Source organism: Chaetodon trifascialis, chromosome 11 (assembly GCF_039877785.1).
Source record: "Chaetodon trifascialis isolate fChaTrf1 chromosome 11, fChaTrf1.hap1, whole genome shotgun sequence".
Classification (NCBI taxonomy): domain Eukaryota; kingdom Metazoa; phylum Chordata; class Actinopteri; order Chaetodontiformes; family Chaetodontidae; genus Chaetodon; species Chaetodon trifascialis.
The window spans coordinates 4,103,754-4,124,051 of NC_092066.1; the positions used below are offsets into that span (position 1 = coordinate 4,103,754).

Consider the following 20,298-nt stretch of genomic DNA (forward strand, 5'->3'; position numbering starts at 1 on the left):
TGTGTTTGATACTGTTTGCCTTTTTTGTGAGAAGAATGGTTGTTTTTTGGAAAGAGGAGGATATCTTGTTCCCTTCAGAGCCCTACTGGAGCCTAATGCTGTAGATTTGATTGACATGGAGCAAACTGAAGACGCAATATTGATGCTTTTGTGAGGCTACACACATCACAAACAGGTGCAGTATAATGTCAGCATTGTGTTATTTTCCATAGAAAAGTGGATTTCAATTCAGCATCCAGTGCGGTTTGCATCCGAGGTACTAAAGCTGAGCTGCGATGTGTTCTGCCGGAGTGTAGTCGGCACAATGGAGCTCAAGACCATCACCGATGAGGGGGAGGAACGCTCTCACACTGCGTGACATTCACCTTCACCTGTTATCGCTGAACAAAAGCTGTACCTCTCTGCGAGAACATGTGTCTTTGTGTGCGTCTCAATGAGTTTGTGTCAGTTTCTGAGGTCCTGCCTGTGAGAGCTACTGTTACTGACTCACATGCAGAGGTTCAATATCAGCATGAATACCGGGTGTTTTAGGTTGTGTGGTGCCAAGAGTTCAAATAAGTTACCTTTGCACAGTAAAAATAACAAGATATCAGCACAATTATCAAGATCAAATTATATATTGGAAATCTGGAAATAAAAATGGCGAGTTCTTAATTTCAAACTTCAACACAATGAAGATTTACACATTGCTACAGTAAAGGTGCTGCATCACACAAGCTGTCGTACGAGCTATTATGAAATATTTACACCTTCGAGCTGCCAAATGGGTAATGGGCAAGCTTATAAAGACAGAAACTAGCAAGACTTTAAATTACTTTCAAAAATATAGAACTTTCAGATCACCAAACATAATGCCGACATCTGACAACCAAATAACATTGTTCACATTAGCTTAGCTTAGCTTAGCTTAGCTTAGCGTTGAATGGATATTTTGATCTGTCTCTGAAAAGCACAGTTTTCTCCATGTATTCAGATTTGGATGAAGACTTACATGGAAAAAATGGCAGTTTTGCTGCTATGTAGCAGCTTACAGTGACGTCCTGTTGAATAGTTTTCATTGGATATTTCTACTGTACAGACGTTAGCTGACATTAGCCTGAATCGAGCTACTCTTAGACAGGCCTTTAGGCACAAACCTTTAAGTGTGTCATCCTTCATATCCATAACGTCAAATAAACTAATTAAACTAAAATAAGTTTTCTGTATTATTTTATAAGTGATTCATCTGGGGGTCATTTTAGAATAGTCACTTGTAACAGAATAGAAAAAGGTAATTAAATGACAGGAAGTCATTCCCAAAGCTCAGCTGATGCCGATTGTTTGTCATCATCATCGTCATCATCAGTCTGCAATTCAAAGATAGCCCTTTCTCTTTACAGTGTTAGGCAACAAATCTTCTCATTTGAGAGGCCTGAACCAGCCAATGATCAGCATTTTTGCTTGATACAGCAATGATAAAAAATCATAACATGGACTGACAAGTTGATTTATCCTCTTCACACAGACGTTATCGATGGAGTGTGTCCGTTTCTCCTCAGGTATGTGAGTCTTTCCGTTCGGGCGCATGAAGGCTGTGTGATTGAAGTGCATGTGATTATATACATGCATGTGTTTTGCAGCCCTGTAGGCACGCCGCCTGCACACACACACCCACGCCACAGCTGTATAAACAGTTCAGTCCACCATCAGACATTCGCTCCATCAGCTGCAGGACTGCAGCGAACACCAGCCAGGCTCCTGATGCATTCTGCTAACCCCATGGAGGGAGGGAGACATTCTGGGTAGCCTGTAATGGTTGCTGCGGTGGGAGGGGGTAATTACGACTGAGCCTCCGGGCCCTGACGGTCCTCTCTGTGCCCACCTGGGGAGCGCTGAGCCTGGTAACAGCGTCTGCGAGCCTGCCTGTCAGTGTCTGGCGGGCTCGGCTGACGAGCGGCCGGCCTTCCAGCGAACAAAAACCTTTAGCTGCAGATGCCACGCAGTGTGTGGTGCTGCCGTGCCCATCACCGGGAGGAGAGGGGATTTGGGGAAGGCAGATGCGCAGAAGAAGAAGAACATAGCAACAACACACAAATAACAACCAACCAGTTTGTACAAATTTGTACAGCATGAATGTTTTCTCTGTCTGTCGATGGTTCTTTCTCCGTCAGGCAAACATATTTGATACAGTTTGTTGAGAAAAAGGTTTATTTTAAAGCCCCTTGAATCTCCCATTTAGTAAGGTGGGAAAATCATTTTATTGCACTCCATCTGACAGTTTCACATATATTATGTATCAGCTTGTCCAACTCTCCTTTGAAGCTATATTATATTTATATTTATATGCCCAAGACTTCATGTTTGACGAAAAATTCAATCTGAAATCTGAAAATCAGTCTAAAAACAAGCCTTCAGTGGTTGAACTCCTGTTTCCAAAGTCCAGATTGATTTTTTTTTTAATATGTTTAACATTGTCTGCATGCTGTCTCTTCGTCCGACTTGCTAACATTAGCCACGGGTAAAGCCTCAGACCAGGATTCAGCTGGTTATGTTCAGAGTGAAGTTACTGCAGATAAACGAGCTGTTGATGGTCGGTCAATCAGGACCAGTAGTAAAAGAAAGTATGTGACTACGGCTGATTCGGGACTGTTTTTCTACCACTGCTGTCATTGTTTGTGTTTCTGTCTCGATAAACAAACGCACACGCGTCCTTATCTTTCTCTTCATTTGCAGATATTGTTTATGCTAACGCGTGATTGGACGACACGGCCACCTACCATCATACCAAGATGCCACTGGCTAATCAGGCGTGAGACGTCGTTAATAAGACAGGCCATTTCAGAGCATCGGGCCATTTGCTCAATGATGTGTGCAGACAACAGTGTTGCTGTGAGTTGTCCAGCCTAAATTACAGCTCAGCATTCAGGACATTAGGCTGAGTCTACAGGTGCATAATATCAGGCTTGATGCTGCTGTCATTACGCAGCGCAGCACCTTGTTTGCTGCAGCAGAGCCTCTCGGGAGTGCATTCTGTCTGAGAGAACAAGAGATCCAGACTGTGGAGGTGTATTGAAATTCAGGGCTTTCATTTTCCTACGTTGTTTTTTTTCTAGATGACCTCAACTGTACCTAACAGCCCATTTAGCGCCTGGGGAAAACAGGAGAGAGGGTGTGAGCCTTGTATGCCAGCTGTCTGTAGTGTCATGCTGTTTGCGAGAAAGCCCAGCGGGCGTCCAGAGCCCCTGGAAGCAGCCTGCCGGTCTGCTGAAGTGTAGCTCGGAGAACAATGTGTGCTGTAAGTACAGCAGAGAGACGAGTCTGCAGCAGGTACGAGGCAGGCTGAGGTGCTGAGAGGCAGCGACAAACTCGGATAACGAGGAAAACACACCTTCCTTTGTTCGCTGTCCTTAGAGCGCGCGTGTGCAGCATTTCAAATATGTTAACGTTAATTTTGCTATTGATTTCTAAGAAACCAGCGGGGCCGTTGTTGAGCGGACTGTCAGCCTCCTCTCTGCAGTTTAAAATCTTAACTATCAGGATCATTTAGAGGAAAATCAAAGACTGGAAAAAACACTAATGCAGCACCAAGGCAACAAGTGTTCACGCCTCAACCTCAAAGCAGGTTTCCTTCTACGCTAATATGAGAGTTTTATGACCCTTTAAGCAACATGCACAGATGGTTTCGAAGGTTTAAAGACAGCAGCATTCACAGTTTGTCAGAGAACGGATGCAAACCCTCAGATGTCAAAGTCACATCCACAAATTAGCTTGTTAGCACTACCGTTAGCAAGCTAATCTGCTAGCTTGCTGACTGCCGGCTGACCACTGGTGGCCAGGTGAGTAATTACAACATAATGCCACAGACCACGCTGGGGGGAAAAGCCTCTGAAACACCCTCACAGCCCCCCGACACTCTCCACTGACGCTGCTCTTCAGTGAGGGAAATGTACGACACAGATAACACCACAGCAAATATAAATCTACATTTCTGCGATGAGAAAAATGTTCCAGGCTTTTTCTGCAGCTGCAGTCAAGGTGGACTCTGTCAGTCACTGTTCAATATTTCCTGATTAAAGGTCAATACTGAGGCAGCCAACTGCTCTACCGCCCGAACTAGAAAGTCCGTATGACCACGAAGGCTGTGCAACCCTTCAAATCTGCAGAAATTGGAAAAAACAGAAGAGGAAATAGAGGAAGATATTCAAAGAACATATAACATTTTTGAATTTTTGTGGAAAAATTCATGGAAAAAAACCATCAGTTCATAACTTTAAACCAAATTTAATGTGAATCCAATCATGTCAGATCGCCTGACAAACAAACAGGACCAAAAACATGCATCGTCCTTGATGGAGGAAGTAAGAAAGCCTGTTCTATTCTTTTGGTTAGCGAGCTGTCGTCTGCTACCAGGTAGACCACACACTATGACTGACACCTGGGACATATCCCAGCATGCATCTGGCCCTTAGAGCCCCCTGCAGCGAGCTTGCATTACCATATCAAAGGCCGCTTGGACGCCGTGTCTCGGACAGAGAGGAAAAGAAGAGGCAGCACTTCACCAGCCTCTCCATTCAGTTTTTCACATGGAGCCATTTGAATATCTATGACACGAGATGCAAATGGATGCACGAGTGTGCGCACGCAAACACACACGTGCACACACTCAGGTGCGCTCTCACACTCACGCACGCAGGTACGTACTGTATGCGCATATGCATACAGGCTCACGCGCACGCCTTTGTTCTGATCCTCTATGATGTATTTTCCTCTTTGTGATGAAAACTGAAGGTAGAACAGGGCGCCGTGGTGAACAGGCAACCTTGATGCAGCCTGTGTGTGCTTGTGCGTGCGTGTGTGTGTGTGTGTGTGTGTGTGTGTGTGTGTGTGTGTGTGTGTGTGTGTGTGTGCGCGCATGTGTGCCTGCCTCATGAATATTCTCTTTCAAATCCAGCTCTGTTTTCAGGCACCTGGGCAGGCAGCAAACAACAATACTGTGTCATTACGAGCGATGCTATCACTCTCCAACCACAGCAGCCACAGACAGGAATATATTCTGAGTGAAGTCGTTATGAAAGCCGCTCGCTGTGGCTCAGTGGGCAGAGAAAGACGACAAACAACGCTGCCAGGGCGAGGGGCTCCATTCAACAACATCTCCTGCCATATTGTGAAAGGAGGATGAACTCTAAAATCCAGATTATCTGCGGTGGATGTGGATTAGGTGGAGATTACATTCCTCCACCGCGCACTGGATTATGCTACAAAAGCACAAATTGGACCGACTGTTTCGATCTGTTTGTTGCATTAAAAGATTAGCTCGCAGTTAGATTTAAACAAGTGAAACAGTTTCGGTCAGGGTCGAGATTAAAGGCGACGGGAGCAGCGACTGAAGGCGAGGTCGCGGAAAACGAGAAAAAAATGCTAATTTCTGTTTGGACGTATTGTAGAATTAAATGTTCGACTTCATTCTTATTTCACTCATGAGGTGAAAGGTGAATCAAAAACTTGCTGTCAGATGGAAAAAGAAGCGACATTCGCCATATTTCAGTGTCAGATATCAAACTCTCAGCCGCCTCCTGCGTTTACTTTTCGTACGATACGATCGAACCGGTTACATTTCTGCTCGATCTTGTGACGCACGCAGAGTTTAATCTGAATCCTGAATCAATCTGAAGCAACAAATTGGGTTTGTGTGAATGAGAGTGGCTCTGTTCTTGAGCAGTGAGTGTGTTAAGTGGTGATGGAAAGGCCCATCTACTGTTGTTTCTTTGTTTGTTTGTTTCATTAGCTCCTTCCCTCCTCCCCGCCTCCCTCCATTTGTGAAATCGCTCTTTCAGACAGATTGGAAGCGCCTTGATTTGCGGTGAACAAAACGAGCTGGCCGGGGCGGAGGGGGATTAGTGCCACTCCAGGACAATTATAATCTGGTTGCTGCCACGGCAACCTTATCTCCCGCCTCCCTCTCAGCACACACACATTCTCTTAATTGGACGCAAGTCTCGGCGTGGAAGTGACGGCGCCGAGGCCTCGACGAGGCAGCGCTCAATCGAGAAGCGGCGTGAGGTAACGGCGGTCGGACCGCCGGAAAGTGGAGCGAGCCTGAAGTCATTTAACGAGCAGCAGCGGGTCGTACGAACCTTCACAAAGAACTCAAATGAGGATGTTTGAGATTTTAATGAAGGCTTGTAATCTATCAAAGCCGCTGAGTGGTCACTGTGCGAGTGAGGAAGCCAAAAAAAGCATTTTTATCTCCTCATCCAACCAAAGAGCCGCTGGGCCAGAAATGGACTGACTGGGTGTCATCTCATGTCCTTGGGATGCACACTCAGTGGCCACTTTGTTAGGTACACCACTGCAATCTAATGTATTTAATAAACAGCTCCGCTATGAATCATCAGTATTAAATGTATTTCACATTTCTAAGCTTCAAGTTCCTGTTGTGAGGAAATGAAGGACTCACGTCAGACTGTTTCTGACTAAAGGAGTTAAATATTCCAAAAACTCCATAACGCCAGCCTCGTTTCAGCTAATTAATGTTAGCTAAACTGCCGTCTCCGGTAGAATTGTGTCCGTTTTGACGTACAAACGCATGATTACAGGTTAATTTAAATTTTGTGATGGATCAAGCTTTATCAGGGGCGTTAGCCTTATCAAGTGTTAGCTTTAAAATAGCTTTATGAGAGGCCCGGCTACAACGATCCATCACAAAACAGACCAGCTCTTCCTGTCTGTTAACTTTGCTTTTAACCTGCAATCGTGTGTTTCCCTGCTGGATTGTTAGCCTCCGCCATTTTTCAAGCGCTCACACAGGGACGCAGCAGACGGCGTCATTTCCTCCAATTCATCACATGAGTTACACGAGGCGCGGCGTTGGCTGGCTCACTGCCACAGCTTTGAGGTTTTAGAGCTCTTCATGACACAGCTAAGACATGAAGCTGTCCTCCACAAGGGACGAAGGAGACTAACAACAGGACTTGGGTCACTGTGCAAGTCAAACATACTGAGTGCACAGAGAAGCACTCTGAGGTCCAACCAGGGTCGAAGCAGAGAAGAAGACATGGGATGCATCAACGTTAAAGGGCTGTTATCTTAAAACTACACTGGATGAATCCCTCCCAGAGTTCAGGCTGAAAGTGTCTTCAGATATCTCGCTAACAAACTGACACTCTCCTACTGTGTTTTGCACTTTCCCCGATTTATTCAAGTGTTTCCTTTATTTTGTAAATTGCCTGCACTTAGAGCTGGAAAAGCAGATATTTCCACTAAACACATCACATCAATATGCTTACTGAAGCCTCAATGCATTTGCTGCTCTGAATTCCAAGGACCAAAAAAGCGGCGATGAGAGAAGGCGAATCACCGCCTCAGAGACACGTACGTGAGGAATCTGGAAGTGCGGTCACGAAGACCGCGAAGGATAAACAGCAGGATGTGCTGATTCACCCGGAGACCATCGGGCCGGACACAGAGGCTGCTGAAGGACGACACCTGCGAGGCTCTTTGATGCTGCCCAGCCCGCCTGCTTTCTCACGCTTATCCACATCACATGCATGTGATGCATCAGTACTGAAACTCTGCCAATTAATCTCTACCTGCTGCAGATTTACAGCTGTGAGTGAACTTTGAAGGATATTCAGAGCCTGAAAAGTGTCTCCTGATTCTTCTGAACAAACTCAAATGCGCTGAAGCTGGTTTGGCATGCTACCCTGTTTACATAGTGTAGCTTTTGGCATTGAAGACTCGTTTTCTGATGATTGATCCTCAGGAAAACCAGCAGAGAAGACGCTTCCCACGGGCAGATGCTGTTTCTTTTTGCATTGGATTAAATGACGCGGGCTGCTTCAGTCACCATCAGCGGCTCATACATCAGCTGTTTGGCTACCAAACAGCTTAATCGTGCTTCTACCGACTCAGGGATACTTTCCAGATGAGAGCTATGACATGTTTTAGGGACACGGAGAAAACAGTTCAGGCTTTTATTCCCTCACGCCTGGACGACTGTGATGCCTCGTCCACCGGCCTCAGCGCCCGAGATGCAGCTCAGCCTCAGACTCCTCTCACACGTCCGCCTCCTTGCAACGGTTGCCAATTTCTTTTAGAATCAATTTTCTTTCTCATGGCTTACAGGTCTTTGCACGGCCAGGCGCCACAGTACATCAGTGAACTCTGGCTGTCTGGACAGGTCTCTCAGATGAGCTGGGTTAGGCCTGCTGGCTGCTGCAGAGTCCAGGTGAAGGTCAGAGGGAGACGGAGCGTTCGCTGAGCTGGCACCTCGGCTTCGAAACAGCCTTGCAGCTAGTTCCAGCTCAGTTTCTGCTTTTGAGAGTTCACCTTACAGCTAGTCTTTTTGGAAACACTACAGCTCTGTCGTACAATCACCTGATTTTAAGCTTCATTTGTTCTACCTCTGCTCAGCCGCACTCGTCGTACACTTCACACTGCAGGCTCTGGTGTTGATGCTCATAAGAGCAGCGTTAAGGCGCCGTCAGAGCTGGTTGGCTGCACCTGGAGAGGGAGTGGCCAGGTGCAGCCAACCAGCTCTGACGGGCGTCCAGGCTTTCACTTTCCATTAGGACGCTTTGGGTTGTTTTCCTTTCATTCTACCATCCAAACTTTGCACCGCTGATGCCTAACATTCCCGTACTTCTCTGTGTTATGCTTTGTTAAATAAGGATCTTTTTCACCTTTCATTAGTGTGTGGACTCTCTCGTGTGTCGCAAATCCTGAGCTGTAATAGGGGGGATTTGTTCTCCCAGGAGAGCTGCTGCTCAGATTCTCTGAGAGCTTCCTCCCCGAATCCAAACTGCTTGTGATAAATGGTCAAAAGTGTGTGCCTGCAGTGCCCCACGGGGACGGTTTCTCTAACATTTTAGGCCACAGTGATGTCGATTTCTCATTCTTCCTTTACTCCACAGTGGCTGGATGGAAATGAGCACATGCAAGATTACAGAGGAGACTGAAATAAAAGTCAGTGGAGACGATTGCCCGGTCGTTTGTATCAAGAAAACCAGAATAAAATGTGAGCAGTGTTCACAAACTAGACAAATTCCTTCCAAAGGTCTGAAAAAGCCTTTGCGCAGATGGAAACATATCAAAACTGCTCACGTTGGCGCTTAAGCAGACGCTGCACTTCACACGGCGGACTGTCAGGTGCATAAACTTACACAAGCCCACAATAATTTATGTTCTGTTTTACTGTTCGACTGTTTTGTCTTTATTGGTTTTATTGCATGCAATTTTTTCCCCATTACCTTTGCTGCTGCAACAACTTAATTTCCCCACAGGGATCAATAAACTTTCATGTTATCTTCGTTTCAGATACACACAGGCGTCGGGGAGAAAATGAGAATTCATTCCTCCGCCTGCGAAATAAAACAGCCAAAGCTGCAGGTCTGTTCAAAGTCTGCTCACAGAGTCCGCCAGAAAACAAACGTCTCCTCTGCGCTGCTGAGAAACCAACTTTTCTTTCTTTGTATTTTGAACCTGTCAGCTGTGATGCAGTATGCTAATATTCTTATTTTACAGTGTATGATAAAACTACAATAAACCCCGTATGTGGGATGATGGATGTTTTGTTGCAGGTTGTGACTCGCCGACTTGTTTTCGCTGCTCCTCTATCTGGCAGCTTGTGATGGAGGGATTTTCTCTGCTTCTCTCCCTCTCTCTTTCTTACAACAGGGGTTCGATCGGCCATAATTGGCTCCTGTTTGCAGCTAGGTATTGATCACCGCGATAGCCCCTCCACTCCACCCCGCCTCCCCCGCCTCTCTCCCTCATTCTCCTCGCTTCCCTCCTCCCGCTTTCTCCCAGCCGTTTCTCTCTCAGACCTTGCTGCTGCCACTTTGATAAGCATGGTGAATGGCGTGCCGTCATCGGTGCAGACTAACTCTTGAATCAATAGGCGAGTGCAGACGCTCAGCAGTCTATTTCCCGCGCAGATGGTGGAGAATAGCAATGCTACGAGGCTGAGATAGAAAGGGAGCGGTGGCAGGGATGGAGTGGGTGCCCAAACGCTGTGCAGATATTTTTCTTGAGATGCTGCTTCTTACTTTGTTATTTGTTATTCACTGATTAAAAGTTAAATTATAAAAGATGTTCTCCGTGCAGTGAGTGGAAAAACACGAGAAAAGAAGGAAGGGAAGGTGTATAAAATGTCAAAAAACTGCCTTGAAATGTGTGTCTTGAATAAAAAAAATGACTCAGCTACTCTGAATAAGCACCAAGATTTTCTACCAAACATAAAAAAGTGAGTAATGCAAGATATAAATGAGGATGTGTGGGAAAATGGTTTCTTTAAGAGGCATAAACTGCATTTACAAACTATTTCTCTGTACCACCCCTGTCCACATACTTTTGTGTACTCTTGTGGCTATTTTCCATAGTTTCGTGCTGCCCTGTAATTCTAATGAGGACAGTATATAATATTTTAGATAATAGCTTCCAACTTTGCAGCCACAGTTTGTATTTGCCCCTTTCCTGTTTCGCCTCTGTGCACAAAGCAGCGCCATCAAGAGATGTTTCTCCCAATTAAGAGTGGAAGAACTTAACTGGTCTGCACAGAGCTCTGCCCTCAACCCCGCCCCCGTGGTTGGGGCTGTCCGCATACTTTTGGCCCTTTAGTGTAGGATGAGGCTGATTTATTGGGTGGAAAGTATTTAAACTGAAAGCGGAAAGAAGAGCGATGCACTCACGTCGGCGACTCCGGCCTCCAGGATGCTGAGCTTGGCTTCCTTCTCCAGCGCCGCTTTCTGCTGAACTACAGGAAGACAAAGAAAAGCTTTTTTAAGATTTTACAGAAAACAACAAGGAACGTTTCGTGTGTACAAACAGCCGCCAATGGCTTATGAAACTAAGCTAAGACTACAATAGAAGAAAACATCACCGCGCTGTTACTCTCCACACAGTTTAAACTGGTTAGAGCTTAAATTTGATTAACCTCCCGGGTCCACTTAACGTGCAGCATGCGCCCATGTGTGCTCAGACGCTATGATTAATCAAAGGCACAAATTCCGCCAAACCAGCTTTTAAACTCTGCACTCGACTGATTCACAGAAAATCGATGCTTCCTCCTTCCACCTGAGCTTTAAGCACACACAGCGCAGCAGGAGCAGAACCTCATTGATCCAAACGGCTCGGAAATGCAATTTGGTTTAAGCAGTGGAACCGAAAATCATCCTCAATCGAGAACTTTCTGCATCACTGTGGTGAGAAACAAGCAGCGGTTTTTACAGTTTTCATACGAGAGCTGCAACATGTTTTCGTGGTGTTCAGGATGTTTTTCATTCTGAAAATTATTACGTTTTACACTTTATTGTCTTCATTGTACAGGAGAGCAACGTAGCACTGAAGGCTACAGGAGGCAGCGAGAAAGACCAGGTCTGAAGGTCTGAAGCACCCACGGCTGGTCTGTCTAGACTGACTGTGGCCACAAGATCAGCAAACACTCAGCAAAACCTTTCATTTGTGGAGTATCTGACCAAACACCTGCAAAACTAAAAAGCCTCAGCCACACTTTGTGTTTAGTGCTAATTAGCTAATGTTAGCATGCCGACACACGAGGTGACCGTGGACCAATCTTAAGCACTTTGTCACTGTGTGCTATATAAATAAAGTTTTACTTACTCATCTTAGCCAAAGAAAACAACTATTTTAGTCTAAGTTTAGTCGATGAAACTTGACATTTCAGTCTTTCTCATTTTATCTTCTAATTATCGGATGAAAAACAGGTTCAATGATTGAGAACGCAGCTTTGCTTCTCTGATGGCATCAATTTAAGGAATTCATGCTGACAGTACTGTGAAGGATGGCGACAAACACGGTATTTTTATGTCTCCAAATAACCTTCATCAGTTACCTGCTCAGGTGTTAGGTGCACGCTGCGCTGCTGGTTACGACTGCAAAGCCTCTTAGTGAGTTATCTCGCTAGACTGAAGCTCCTACTGCTGCTTTAAATAAACCTGCAATCTAACTGATGACAGCTTCACGTTGGTATGCCCTGCCCACACGCACACACGCACACACACACACGCACACACACTCACATGCACAGGAAACACAACTGCGCTGGAAAAACCTCAATCTCCAACACAGATGGCGCTGAATGACGCCGTGTCTTCATCGTCGTATACAGACTTCCTCAGTTTTCATTAACAAAATTAACACTAATGTCATTTTTTAAAACTCGCTCATTTCTGACTTCCTGTGCACAAAAGACAAAAGACATATTCTTCACCTCGAATACGTCTGAGTTCACCTCACCACACTGTCCTTTAAGCTGCGATCAGCGCCAAGCCTGCAGTGAAACTCAGGTGCTGAAGGCGGTGATGTCATTGGGGTTATCATGCGAGCACACGAACGTCTGCTGAATGAGGCCGGCGACACCTCCACAGGCCTCCACTGTAAATTCTGCCGTTCCAGAAGCAAATGAGCTATTACTGCAGCATATCTTCACTTTATGGAATATGAATTCTTAACCCGACCTGCCGCCGGGCAAACGTTACAACAAATTTCCACACAAATAAAATTAAACCTGCGCAGAGCTCTTTTTTCATCCCCTTAAAGGGAAACAAACGGAGGCTACAATTGAAACACGCGGCAGAGCTCGTATTAAAGCAGAACAAAACGCTATGAGAAAAGAAAGGCTGCATAATTAGATTCACTTTGCTTTGCATGTGAATACACCGGTGTGGAGACACAGAGCGAGCCTCCTTTGTTGACACACCAGGCAGTTGAAGGATATGCAAATAGCGAGCCTTGACTCTGCCACAGTCCTCCAAATTCACCCACAGCTTCTCTAATCAGTCTCTCGATCTGTCAGAGCGTAATTCACGAGTGTTACCGAGTGTTGTGTAAGCGCAGACCTTGACCTTAATCACCGAGCAGCTCTGCAGTGTACGAACCACATCATTCACCTATAGGCAAAGCCTGTTCGCACTGACACCTAAAAGTAAGGGAGAGACGTCGAGTGTGCACGTGTTCTGGCTGCTGTGTTACATGATGGCAGGCATTCGTAAAGGGTGAGAAATAGTCTCTCTGTTGCTGCAATGAAGCCACTGTGAAGTTGGACTGGTCCAGGCCGCAGACAGAGACATACGACACCTCGTCCTCGATGGGCATCACTCAGCATCACTACAGCATCATTCGTTGTGACATCACTAAAATGGGAGTGGTCAGAGGTGCAGCAGCTGTGTGTGTTCATGAAGTGACTTTTGGTTGCAGGAGCATGACGTCTTGAGGTTTTTAAAGGCTGAAGCAACACGAAATTTGACAGAAACAGTTGTGTCGAGAATGAAAAATGAAAGTCAGAAGTTCGGCCCCCGGCTCCTTTCTCACGTCTGCTCAGCTGGCCAATCACGATGTGAAGCCAGTATGAAAGTCGGATGTTTGGACCACGAGCGCAGATCATTTCTGAAAGAGCCGAAGAGGACTGTTTTGAGCTGACGTCATGCTGCCTGCTACATATCACAGCCTGATCTGAGAAGTTTCATTTTGGGAGGGGTGAGGAGGGAGGGAGGGAGGGAGGGAGGGAGGGAGGGAGGGAGGGAGGGAGGGAGGGGTGAGGAGTGGTTTGTTTTGCAGCCTCTGGAGCCATAAGCTTGGGCTTTGAGGGGTAAATAATAACTTATTGTAGCTTTAACTGACTTCATTTTACAGATTAAATCTGTTTTATTTGTTTCAATCTGATGCCGTCAATCCTTTTGTCGCTGCCGTTCCTCTCAAACTGCAGCCGTTGTCACTTCCTTTCAATCAAAGTTGGAGCGGTGCCAATGCATTGATTCTTCTAAAACGTTCTGCCGGATTAATTAAGTTGAAATGAAGCGCAGGCAGAGATGGTAAACAGCAGGCAGCGGTGGGCCCAGGCTCGGTGGAACGAGCGCAGAGCGCGCTGCCTGAAGTGCCTTTGGTAATTGGTGAGGCAAAACCTGTTTGACTTGCATCTGCAGGAAAGCCTAATTGACAGGCACACAGAAACACCTACACACACATTTACACTGATACAGAATCAGAGTAAAAACCCTGATATGCCCAAACACAAACAAACATGAAAGCTCTCGACGTGACTTTCGCTGGGAGGGAATGAGAAAACTCCGCCGCGGTGCAGGCGCCCGGCTGCTTCCCCGGAGCGACTTGCCACGCGGCCAGCGAGCGTGACTACATCACAGGCGCAGAGCTCCCTCTAATTAGCGAACAAGTCTTTGGACCTCCCAACACCGCGGCACCGCGGCCTCTCCGAAACGCAGCCAAGAGCCATTCCGACCATCCATTCCTCTCCTCTCCTGCAGACTACAAATGAGTCCAAGTCGGATGAGAGCGCCGCTCGCGAACAGGCGAGCCGAGGCGCCTCATTTGTACCCCGGCGAGTTTTCTCTCCACAACTCAAATTGGATCAATTTTTAAGGAGCTGCAATGGGCCGGGTGTCGTGATCAGACCCACTGGCGACTTTTCTTTCAGCCCGGCCGGCGGCGCGGAGTGAAAATAAGACGTAATGTGACAAAATGGGAATGAGGCAGGAATGGAGTGCAGAGCGGGAGCGAGTTGAAGGAAAATGATGTATGCTCAGATTATTCTCTTTTTTCCATTTCAGGAATATTCCATCTTCCATTGTACCTCTCAGATACATTTGGACTGCGGGGAAAACAGTGGGCCTGAAGGTAGGAACGAGAAGCAAATCTCATTTCGACAAAAGGGGCCCCTTTATTTTCCCTCCAAAACACACGGAGGCGCTTCATTTGTCACCCGGATCGCCCCTGTCCTGAATTTTGCTTTATGTTAACTCAATGTATCTGAGGCCGCCGGAGGGAAACACAGCGAGTGCCGGGGATTCAGAAATGCTTCATTTTTCACTGTTGACAAAGGGGAAAGGCCCAGGCTGGCTCCACGAGTCCTGGGCCAGCAGAATGGATGCTTTCGCGCTACCGACGGGTCGTTATTTCAACCACGGCCAACCCCCACCGACCCAACCTCCGCACCTCTCACTCACCCTCCCGGGTACATTTCAGGAGCTGCATAATGAGAAGAAAACAACAGCCATCCTTCAAAAGCAGCGGCAGGGAGAGCAACGCAGCACCGTCACTGCAGCGACACAGCACAGGGACGTAATCGCGTTAGCTGATCACGAGGGCGACGATCCCGGGGCAAATTAAAACATATCGCCGGCCCGGCAAGATCTGCTCCCCGCCATGGCTGAATGTCTTGATAAAAACAGCCAACAGGAGAAAAGACGGTGCAGCCAATAAAAAAAAAAGACAGCAGAAAAATGCTGCAGCGGACAGAAAAAAAAAAAAAATCTTAGAGTTTGTTTCAGTGGGTAATCCTAATCCAGCCTTTTGAAACACAGTGCATTTGCAACATATGTGACAGGAAATTATGCAAAATACAGCCTCACCCTACAGTAGTAGAGTACAGTATTTTTCATACATGTGGAATAATCTAAAAACTAAATCTGTCTGATGAAACTGACAGATTCAAACTGTGTTCATTCACACAAAAATGAAATTCAAGTATTGAATGTGAGCAGTTTGTAAATCAGTCTAACATTAAGAGGCTACTTTTTAAGGGTACAAGGGGAAATTACAGTGCATGCTGGGAAAAAAAACACATGTGCATATCCTACAGGTTCACTGTAGACAAAATAATGTGAACGCCTCTTGTAATAGAGCATATGCAATCACAACCGCTGCTATGACGTGGTGCCAACTCCTGTTTTCAGCTTTAAAAGAGGCAAAAACAGTCGAAATGTGAGTTCTATAATAAGATAGACAAAAAAAATTATAAACATTATTATATATTTATATATGTGTTATATATATATAATTAAAACAACTGAATCCTGAAATACAAGAACATATCACCACAGTTTAAGAAATAAAAAAATATCTCCAATGCACAACACTCTCGCCGCCTCTCATATTCAAAGACTTGATGTGCAGCAGACGGCTGCTCCACAACACGGCACCAGTGTAAAAGCAACTTGTGGCCCTCGTATTACAGCTGTGCTGAGTGTGGACCATTGTTGTCTGAGGAGCAGCGAGGAGAACACCCACTGATGACACCAACGAAGCAGCATCTGTTGTTCTCCTCTGAGCTGAGCTCGCAGCGGTCTCACCCTTCCCAATTCATTGCTACCGACGTGAGTTCGAGGGGACGCGTTCGAGTAAATCCTGAATATTATTATTTTGCATCACCTGCAGTTTGTTCCCAAGTTTAGCTGTCGAAGCCCTGCAACAAGCAGAACGAGCACAATCGAAATGACGCCGTAGAAGATGACTCGAGAAGTTTCTGAGCAGAAAGTTGAAAGAAGTCCTTCTGCGATACAGGAAGTCTGCTAGCACATAATATTTTATCTCTCCACAGGAGACACTGCTCTGCTATTATTGCTAAACATGAGACTCAACTGAAGCTCCAGCATGGTCGTTCTAACTTGGTTTTGCCTGCATGTACTGAAGGATCGTTGTCAACGATCAGTCTGAAAAGTTCCTGAAACCTACGACAGAAAGCTGCTCACAAACAGGGACACGACGCCTCAAACACGCCTCACTGCTGCGTCCACATGGCCGTTTAAGACTTTTACACGTTTACTCTTTGTTCTTTTGAGCAGTAAAAGACGAACATGGAGCCGACTTTCACCCCATAAAAAACACATTTCCAACATTTCGTAGACGAACTCGTAGACGAGTACGTCTGTCGAGACAGATTTGCCCGTCGTTCTTTCTAAAGCGCCTTAATCAGATGTGGTTTCGCTCTCACTTGCATTAATTTGATTTCCGATATCAACTTTTCAGCCTTCAATCTGTTCCTTGTTGATCCCCCCACACCCCCACCCTGCCTGCAGTGATCGAGGATGCAGGATGAACCAGCAGCAGCGGCTTGGGTTGTGTGTGTGTGTGTGTGTGTGTGTGTGTGTGTGTGTGTGTGTGTGTGTGTATCTGGGGGGGGGGGGCTCCGTGAAGACAATGCCATGTGTAATTAAATTCAAAAGCAGGGGGCCAAAATGGCATCCAGGGCCACCTGGGGGACGAGAGACCATTAAGGGAGGAGAGGGAGAGACGGTGAGAGAGAGAGATGTGACGACTGAGGGAAAAGAGGAGGAGAGAGTGACAGACAGGAGGAGGAGGAGGAGGAGGAGGAGGAGGAGGAGGAGGAGGAGGCGAGGAAAGAAGGATGTGGAGATTCAAACAGAAAGACAAGAAAACAAAACGAAGAGGAGACGAATGGAAAGAGCTGGAGAGGACAGGAAACAGGAAATATGACAAAAAGCGCTGAAAGTGCACGAACATGCTGATAACACAGCTAAAGCACGTTAGCTTTGTTTGTATGAAACACCGGGTGTGATACTAACGATATGAACACATTACCGTGTGCTGCACAGCTGATCCTTCAACAGGATCTTTGCACACAATAACAGTAAACACAGAGTCAAATATGAGCCTAGTTAATACGGAGCGAGGTCAGCTGCTTTCAGTTTATGTTCCTGAAGCATCAAGATGCAACTGCGTGTTTGTTTCCTCCAAGGAGAAACTCTTCAGGGAAATGAGAAGTTAAGTTTATAGTTATTTACACTTTTCTTCAGATGTATAACGATAAATAACTAGCAAATAAAAAGCATTCATGTGGAGGTTGCTGGAGTTGTTTACGACATTCAGAGTAACGTTAACGTCCCACTGGAGTCTGTTTGTGTCCACCTGCTGGATGAAACTCTCCTTCACACTCTGTTTTGGTCTCCTCCAGCTCCTGAGAAGAATATCTGGCGCTTCAGCTGCTCGTCGTTGCACATTTTCCACCTGTTAGCCTGTTAGCTTGTTAGCTTTGTGTGTGGGCCCAGCGAGTGTCAGCTAAAAGAGGCATGACATAACCTCGTGCTATAAAGTTAACATCAGGGTCATGGAGTCCACGCCTCCCATGAGTGATGTTTACAACATGGCTGAACTCCAGACGCGATTACACAACGAGCCTAATGTGTTTGTTTGCCCCGCTCCGTCGAACGCCGTTCACCGATTTAACTGGTGACATTTAGCTCTTCGCTTCTATTCCGCTTGATTCATTCACATTTTAAAAGGCAGGTATTAAAACACCTCTATTAGTTTACATAAACAATTCATTAAGCTGATGTGACACCGGGGACCCCAGCAGGAAAACACGTCCCGACCACCCACAACAATTAATGACCTCACATCAGCCGACGCCTCGCTGCACTGAGACAGGAAGCCTTCCTCCACTAACAAGCATTCATTAGCAGATCACCGCTCGCACTGTGAAACAGGAACTCAAACAAGTCAGACATTTTTCTTTTTTTTTCCATTGAATTTCTCCACTGGATGCTTGGCAGCCGCAGTGTGCAGCCACTCTCCCACCGGAGCGGTCTAGAAGTGCGTAAAAGAGGTTTTCTTTCTGAGAGGGAATCGTCATAAAAAACTAATATTCCCCAAGTGGAGGTGACCTTTGAGAAACTGAGTCTTGAGTCGTAAAGCCCAACACTCTGCAAATGGAACTGAGCTCCAGTCTGAGGAGGGAAAAAACGAAATAAAACCCGATTCTGGCTCCAAAAACGTGACAACAAACTGGATTTGTGTGGTTATTCCTTCACTGCCACTGCTGTGAGGCTGCTGTTCACATCCCGCCTCCTCCCAGCTGTCGCCATTGGTCTCTTTTCACCACCATCACCATCGATCCTCTATTATACTGATTCTTATTTAAGTTGTACGCTCGTAACGTATCCTCAGATAGAGATATGGAGTTCACAGAGTGTCCCTGAACCTTAAATGAGCTGTTTCTGAGCCTAAACCTTCACTACGGTACCAGAAAACATGGCAGAAACTCTACATTTGTCATGAATCCTGACCTCAGCCATGTTTTCTATTCCGTCCTCCTTCTCCCCAGTTTTTCCTCTTCTCTCCCCCTCTCCTCTTCACTCACTTCTATCTTCTTCTGTCCTCTTGCCACCCATTTCTTATCCTCTTCCCTCCCTGCGAAGCAGAGTGTTTGTGGGGGGTGTTTATCGGGCTGATAAGTGGCAGATGACGATCGCTTGGCGGGGCCACAGATAAGGCTGCCAAAGCCGGGGACGCCATCTATCAAACCTCCCGCAGGCGAGCCGAGCGTCGCCTGGCTGAGGAGGGAGGGAGGGAGGACGTGGAAAAGGTACCAGCTCTCCATCTTCAGACGTAGGAGGAACTCCCTGACAGACCGGCCGACATGCACTGGATAGTTTCCATAAATAATGCTTCCTGTTTAATTTACTGCATCAGGACGATTCAGGTCAGGTGAGACGATGGCTGAGATGAGAAGACGTCATTTGAATGCTTTTATTTGATTAAAGTTAAATTAAATTAAAGTGTTTTTAATCTCTGTGGTCGCCATCATGTTGTCTTGAGTGGTTGAACCCATATAAAAATTGACAAATACTATCAAACAACGTGTTAGCAGTGGAATCAATTGAATTCAGATTTGGAATAAGTCGTATTTCTGACAGGAATCTGGCAAAGTGTGCGATATCCAATCAGAATCACCACCTCGCGGCTGCACGCCTCCACTGACCAGCAGGAAATGTGCGAATGAGTGCGACAGCTCTGCGTCGTACAGCCTTCAAACACCATTGATGTAACCAGCTCTGTTCTGCACGCGCTGCTGCACCCACTGGAGCGCAGCACGACTGAGGACCAGCAGGGGGCGATAACGACGGCAGCGAAGGACAGTAGAAACAGCTCAGCTCCAAACAGGCCCAGTTACAGACTAGCTGGTGAACGCATGGAGCATTTAGCAGCTAACGAGCTAAAAGAGCGTGAACACAGTTCTCAGGTGTTGCTCCATAACTGCTGAAGTCTAAAGAAGCAGCTGTTCGTTAATAATTTGGCTGAATCAGCTAAATGTGAGTTCACAAAATAATCGATTATTTATGCAGTGATTAAACAAATGAGACATTTGTTAATTAGCTTTTGAGATGTGTGCGTTTGAGCGTCGGACAGCCAGATGAGGTTATTCATACTTTATTAAATATTAATGCGCTGGCTTGGTATTGATCATGTGATCAATCTTCTCATGTAACTCTTAGAAACAAATGAAGATGCTTCTTCAAGAAAATGTTGAATTATTCCTTTAGAGAACAGCCCGTACGCCTGAACAGCCTCTTTTTAAACCAAAGCAGCTCAGTATCTCTAATCAGAACAAAAATCCTTGTTGAGTCGTGCAGCATCCAGCAGAGTATTTAATCATTACATACATGATGCTTTGTTTTTTACCAGCTATACAGTGAAACATGTAGTAATACTTCACTGTTCAAAGTTCTGCGTTACGCGTAAAAATGTCAAGAGAATTATGCTGCAGCA

At 46.0% G+C, this 20,298-nt stretch overlaps 1 protein-coding gene across 2 annotated transcripts in view; it reads right to left on the bottom strand.

Moving 5' to 3' along the window:
- Positions 1-20,298, bottom strand: part of LOC139338435 (receptor-type tyrosine-protein phosphatase N2-like) — a 174,030-nt gene that overhangs the window by 70,104 nt on the left and 83,628 nt on the right. For both annotated transcript variants that reach the window (XM_070973425.1, XM_070973426.1), the window contains exon 12: positions 10,668-10,732. In XM_070973425.1, coding sequence (XP_070829526.1) covers positions 10,668-10,732 — 65 coding nt within the window. The remainder of the gene's footprint in view (positions 1-10,667; positions 10,733-20,298) is intronic.